Source organism: Grammomys surdaster, unplaced genomic scaffold, assembly GCF_004785775.1.
Source record: "Grammomys surdaster isolate TR1022 unplaced genomic scaffold, NIH_TR_1.0 367, whole genome shotgun sequence".
Classification (NCBI taxonomy): Eukaryota; Metazoa; Chordata; class Mammalia; order Rodentia; family Muridae; genus Grammomys; species Grammomys surdaster.
Window position 1 is genome coordinate 3068494 of NW_021604786.1, and position 6986 is coordinate 3075479.

The window sequence follows — 6986 nt, forward strand, 5'->3', positions numbered from 1 at the left end:
ATGACCAATCAACGTTCAAAGGGGTCTCAGGCCCCTGCTTTTAGAGGACAGTTATGTAAATGACCAAATAGTTAACAAATAAAATGGCAGCTTTCAACAAAAGGACACTTCAGATCTTCAGTCACTCCCAACCCTCCTCTTATAACTTGGTGCCTATCCATGAGACCAACAAATAACAGTGATAAGCAGCTATGTCATTCATATAACATGGTTTCTGTTTCCTGATTGTGGTGGTTTGAAGATGCTTGGCCCATAGGGAGTGGCACTATTGGGTGTGGCTTAATTGGAGGAAATATGTAAATGTGGGGGTGGGCTTTGGAGGTCTCTTCCTATGCTCAGGCTCCTCCCATTGCAGAAGGGAGCTTCCTCCTGGCTGCCTGAGGATGCCAGTCTCTCCTGGTTGCCTTCAGATCAAGATGCAGAACTCTCAGCTCTTTCTCCAGTACCATGCTGCCTGCTATGATAGTACACTAAACCTGCAAGCTAGCCCCAATTAAATGTTTGCCTTTATAAGAGTTGCCTTGGTCATGGTGTCTCTTCACAACAATGGAACCCCACCCATCTGGGTGTAGAGGGTTGGTTAAGAGGATGTCTCAACCTTGTATAACTCTGGGACAACTTACTTCAACCTTTCCTGACAGGACCCTTAACTAAATTCTATAAGCAGTGAGAAAATCAAAACAGTGTAGAATCACCCTGTTAAGACTGAAAAGCCTTTTACAGTCAACTTCATTCAAAACCTCTCTCCAGTTTGACAGATCGGAGATTCAGATTAGTTGGTATTCTGTGATATGCAGTCTAGGATTTGAATAATGGCTCTGACATCTGCCACCCAGTTGGTCACCAGTGTTGATCATCTGATTCAGCAGATCTGGGTAGGGCTACCTGGTTGTTTCCTTCTCTTCCCTGCCACTCCGTGTATCTCTCCTGCGGCTTTCTGCTGAATCAAGGAAGATAACCTTCTTCTGTGGAGAAGGGCCATTCTTCTCTCAATGGGACATGAATAGCTGTGTTCTCCTCCTAGAACCACCTAACAATCTCTGAAGCCCTAACATGACAAGATTGCTTAGTGGGAAGGACGTCCATTAGGTTTCTTTACCAACCTGTTAGCTTCTTCATGGGGATTTGAATCAGAAATAACACATATGAGCTACAGAGGGTAAATACCATTGTTTTTCCCTCATTCTAGAGTTAAAGTGCTTTTTGGATCTAGTGATCTATTAATAATATAGACAAGGCAAAACAGTCCGGACTGAAAATGAAAATGGATGAGAAACAGATTGGTTTCTAATCTAGGTAATATTACAGAGGGAGAGCCAGACAGCTCAGGTGAATGGCAGGCACACAGTCGGGTGTTTGGAACCCAGGTGAATAGCAGACGCACAGTCAGGTGTTTGAGAGCAGATTCACTGCCCCAGAGGCATGTGTAGAGGGCAGAATGGAGACCAGAATCCTATCAAGAGACCCAAAGTCAAGAACTAGATACTCCAGCCTGATGGAGAAACTCGATATTGGTTATACACTGCCTAGAATACTTTTAGTATGCACATTCTACATTCATTAAAATGATAGTTTGTGTGTGTGTGTGTGTGTGTGTGTGTGTGTGTGTATCCCATAGGACCATCACTTAGAAAAATATTAGTGGGTTTTTCGTAAAAGAATATAGTGTTGTTAAGTTTAACACACGTTTTAGATGTACATTCTCTGGGATGTTTCCAGCCGTGAGTGCAACCACACTGCCCCGCACCACTTCTGCTGCCCCACCCCCTTGCTTCTCTGCACACTCTTTCTGTGTCCCAAGTTCTCATCACCCAGGGAACTGCCAGCAAGGACATGGGCCTACACATTCAGCCTGCCCCAGGGACTGGAACTAAACCCCTCTGAGCATGTTTTCTTGGTTCCACACCAGGGCCAAAGGAGCCACCTTGGTCTGGAGGTGGCCCAGGTCTCCACTCAGAAGCACAAGGCCCATGCCATCTGCAGACATGACACAGTGAAGGAGAGAAGAACGGAAAAGCAAACAGAGCTTTTTAACAACTGCTCAAGCCACCTCAGTATTCCCACATCATTTCCAATCTCAAAACTCAGAGCTTCTCCCCAAGCTGAAAAAGCCACAGAGTGACTCTTTGAGGCCACGCCCCCTCTTCTAAGCCACGCCTCCTCCCCAGTAGCAAGTGTCAAAACAGATCTATAGCTTTCTGCTCGCTGGCAGATTCAAGCTCCTAGCTCTTGTCCACCATGGGTCACGTGCTACTTGAAGGCTGTGTCTGAACACACAAAAATTTAACAGCCTTTGACATTCTTGTGTGTGCTATATTTATGGCATTTGTCGTGAATTTAGCCATTTAACTTGACTTAACCAGACACCTGGTTTAATTTCTCTACCAAATTCTACCAACATTACCACCACCACCACCACCACCATCATCATATCAGCATCATCATCAAGTAAGGAAAGATAAAGCACTTACATATTTAAAATGCCTTTTATGGGGCCAGGGAACTAAGGGGCAGCGGATGACTATATCTTCAAAATGCTGAATTAACCATCTGCCTGAAGCTGCTCCTTTCTCTCCCGGGCATCTGAATATCAAGTCTATTTATTTTCTTTGCTCTGATCCTAATCAGAGACACTACATACCACCCACTTCTCCAACTTAATAAGGGCGAGAGAAACCAGCTGAGAATTCCAAGCCAGCGTCTCCAACCACGGCATTCACAACAGCAGGTGACCTGATTATAATGTACTGATTTCCGACGTTACAATCCAATTACATATTTCAAAGAAACTCCAGAACAAGTTGGCTAATGTGCTGTCCTGTGTAATGGGATGCGATCTGGATCGGAAACCAAAGCCGCCCCCCCATATCTCAAAGCCTCTGAAGGAAACTAGGGTGCAGACATCAACTTGTATTATGCTCAGCGAATAAACAGTCGGCCCAATTAAGTCTGAGGCCGCAAACACCAGTCAGTGGGAAACAGAGAAAGGGAAAGCCAGCTAAAATTCAATTAAGGAAAAGTCCGACAAATGTTAATTATCACAGCCCTGGTTATATAATCCCCAAGCAAAGTTGGAAAGTATACAGAGAAATGACAGCCGAACTTGGGTAACAGCCAAGGTGTGGTGAGCCTGCTCAAAAATACCGTTTCAAGCGTTTTGCTCCAACACAAGGAAGAATATTAGAGGAGTAACATTGTATTACCAGAATAAAAAAAAAAGTTCACTTAGGAGTGAAAGGATTAAGAGTTTTAACTGAAAAAAAAAGTGGTTTTGTTTTTTGTTTTGTTTGTTTGTTTTTTGCTGCTGCTATGAGAAGAATAGGCAACTCTGGTACTCTGGTACTGGCTAGTTCATGTGTGTAGAACCCGTAATTTTTCCACCTACCTCATGTAAGTCCTGCTGAGTTCCAAAAGCATCCTTTGGCCAAATGGTAGCCCTCTGGTCTATTCTACAAAATATAAAGGAAAATTATGTCTATTTGAAAGAACCATTTCGACAACACACACACACACACATTTGAAGCTGGCGGTCATAGATCTGGTCATGTTCCTGTTGAAAAATCCCAAGTGGTCCCCTACCTATTGACCCTCCTAGGGTCACATTCAGCCACCTTCAGTGGTCTGGGACACAGAGAGTATGTGAGCACCGGAAACTTCCCTGACCTGCTCTCCTCTGCTTCTCCAGCCCTCCTCCCCAGTCGCCTTGGCCACCCCTGTTTCCTAAGCACACAGTTCCTATTCTGCTTAAAACCCTCCCCTCCAGCCATTCTGGGTCTGGGATATTTTACCCAGCTCTACACACATCTGGCTCTAGTCAACCAATCGTCAGCTCGGCTCACATATCCCCTCTCAGAGCAGACCTTCTCACCCTCCTCTCCCTGGCATATGCAGGGGCTAACGATAAAGAGATCATTGTGATCAATGGAATAGCCAGACCCACACCCATGGTTGCCCTGTGACCTCCACATGTGCACCTGGCACCCATACACACAAACACACACACACACACACACCATATGTATGTATACTCACAAAGGTCTTGTCCTGTCACTGAATTTACACAACAAATTCTATAGGCGTTGCTGGGTTAGATAGTGAAGCTGGGTTTTGCCACTCAGTATCTCCAAATAGAAGAAAAGGACCGGAAAGCAAGGCAAGGCATATGACGTTGAGTCCCTTGTTTGTTTAAAAACAAAACAAGAAACCCTACTCCTGGTGAGATGCTCAGGTCCAAATCCAGACTTACCAAATTCTATGCCAGTGGCATGTTAGACACCACTAAGTTTGTCTGCAAAAGTTCCTATTTTACTTTACAATAAATAAATTATAGTTCTTATTAAAAGGCCAGCTGTCTTACTGTATACAATGTAGGATGCTTAGTCCATAATTTAACTTGTTTTTTAAAAAAAAAAAAAAAAAAAAAGACTCTTTTGCGGATACAGTCATTTATAGCTGGAATACTTGAGTCAACTTAGATACTAAAGACAAACCATTCTTGGAACCTAATTCCTTTAAAATAATAAGTAGGATTTTCTCTGTAGCCACAAGGTGGGCCACCGTGCAAACAGTTGGCTTCTGATGGCAATATAAAAGTCTTCCGGAACATGAAGCCCATGAAGGGGCGTGCCGAGGATGCCCTCCACGCCTGCGCAGGCCGGCATCTTCCTCCTGCAATCATCAGGAGAAGGCTCGGGCTCCCAGGCTCCAGGTCAAGCCTGCGCAGCCGCAATAAGCAGAGAGTGAGGACGATTTTTCAAGTTCAGTTGCACCACCTCTCTTGGTCCCCTGAGCCACTGACATGGCAAGGTAGCAAAAGGACCCATGGGGACAGAGATTAAGCCATTTTAATTATTTTCAAATCGTTGAATGGGTCCTAAGTTCTTTGTCATCCACGGTAGTTCTCGAACTACGCTTCCACCGTTGCAAACCGGAGAAAGCGGGAGTGTGGTGTTTGTAAGATTTATTTTAAATCAGGGGTACATGTGTCTGTGTATGGAAACAGGCATGTGAGCGCAGGGTGCACTGAGGCCAGAAGACAGTATTGAAACCTCTGGAGCTGGAGCTACAGGCAGCTGTGAGCCATCTGACATGAACGTTGGCTTCTCTGGCAGCTTACCAAAACTTGGCTATTATTAAAATATGCCATTAGTCACCAGAATTATATAATGACTCCAGTGTGGTGTTTTATGTAACTCTAGACCCACCCCCACCCCCCGTATTATTTTTATACAGCTGTCAGTAACAGTAAGCATCATTTATGAACAGCCCTTCGTGTCGATAGCTATTACTATCTTCTTTAGAACTAGCCCAGAAGACAAAAGACAGACAAGCCATGGGAGTTGAGCTTTAGGTCATTGGCAGAGGCCTTGCTTGGCAAGTGAAAGGCCTTGGGTTTGGATCCTGGACCTGATGAAGGAAGGGAGGGAGGGAGGAAGGGAGGAAGGGAAAGGAAAAAGAAAAGGAAGAGGGGAGGGGAGGAAGGAAGTAGGCTAGGGTAGGAGAGGGGAGGGGAGAGGAAAAGAGGGGAGGGGAGAAAGGGGAGGAGGAGAGAGGAGAGGAGGAAAGAAAGTCAGTCATGAAGAAAATGAAGAAGCAGCATACAAAGACAAGAAGCTAACCTGAACCTGTTTTGCAGTTACCAGAGACAAGGAAGTTTTAAGGAAGAAAAAAATACCAAGAGGAATCAAAGACTTCACCAGCCCTTTGCAGCCAGCTGGTCACGCCAGGTGGTTTAATCAAATTATCTCATTTAATCCTCAAGAGTACCACATGAGGTTAGCATTATTACACCCACTGACCCAATAGAAGAAAGAGCATCTAAATAATTTCTTTATTTATTCAACATGTATTTATTAAGCATCAATTATGTACCCTAATCTAGATCAGGTACTGGGATAAGACAGCACATTAAAAGTCACTGTCATGGATTCTTTTTAGGGAATTTATCTCTATTTTTCTGTGTATGGGTGTTTGCATGTGGGTGCTGGGAATCAAACTGGGTCCTCTGGGAGACCAGCCAGTGCTACCAACTGCCAAGCCATCTCTCCAGCTCTAGGATCTGTATGTTCATGAAAGGAACGAAGGCATTAAAAAAAAACAATAAGTCAGCAGTAACTCATGACCCACTGGATGGACAGCAGGAGCACGGAGAAACGGAAAGTAAGGCACAGAGACCAGGAAAAGAACTGCTCAAGCCCACATAGCCAGAAAGTGCCTATCACCCAGAGACAAGGAGCATGACAGCCTGACATACGAGTGTTAAAGGCCGGGGCTGGAGAGATGGCTCAGTGGTTAAGAGCATTGGCTACTCTTCCAGAGGTCCTGAGTTCAATTCCCAGCAACCACATGGTGGCTCACAACCATCTGTAATGGGATCCGATGCCCTCTTCTGGTGTGTCTGAAGAGAGTGACAGTGTACTCATAGGCATTAAATGAATAAATAAATCTTTAATTTAAAAAAAGAGTTAAAGGTCATTGTAAGGAGGTAAAAAGAAACAGGAGTCTTGCTGAAAAAGCTCAGCAGTGACTGAGGAGATGAGTTCGCAGCTGAGTCCAATTCCTTCTCCCCCACACCCTTAAGATACTGCTCCATCGTTGGTCAATCCTGCCAAGAAATTCTCTTACACTTCGCACCCTTCTGAAACTCTCCCGTCAGTCCTACTGTCTCCCTCCGCCCACCAGTAACAGGCACACAGCTCCCCGTCTCCGTGAAACCCACATCTCTGGAAGGCAGAGATGAGCAATTCAGAACCCTCTGCCAATCTATCACAACTCCGCTCCCTAGCCAAGGCCTAGGTAGGCAAGAAGACATGCAGCGTGCACTCCTCAGAGCCCAACGGAGGTCCTCAATACCGATGCCTCGTTCATCGCAGATACCATCGTCCCGGTTGCAACAACGGCTGTCACCATGGCCAGCATCTGCCACCAACACCACCATCACCATCATCACTAAGAGCACCGCCCGCATCAGCAGCATCATAGATGCC

At 45.2% G+C, this 6986-nt stretch overlaps 1 protein-coding gene across 4 annotated transcripts in view; it reads right to left on the reverse strand.

Moving 5' to 3' along the window:
• Nucleotides 1-6986, reverse strand: part of Fam13c (family with sequence similarity 13 member C) — a 113446-nt gene that overhangs the window by 52252 nt on the left and 54208 nt on the right. For all 4 annotated transcript variants that reach the window (XM_028780256.1, XM_028780255.1, XM_028780254.1 and 1 more), the window contains one exon: nt 3386-3449. In XM_028780256.1, coding sequence (XP_028636089.1) covers nt 3386-3449 — 64 coding nt within the window. The remainder of the gene's footprint in view (nt 1-3385; nt 3450-6986) is intronic.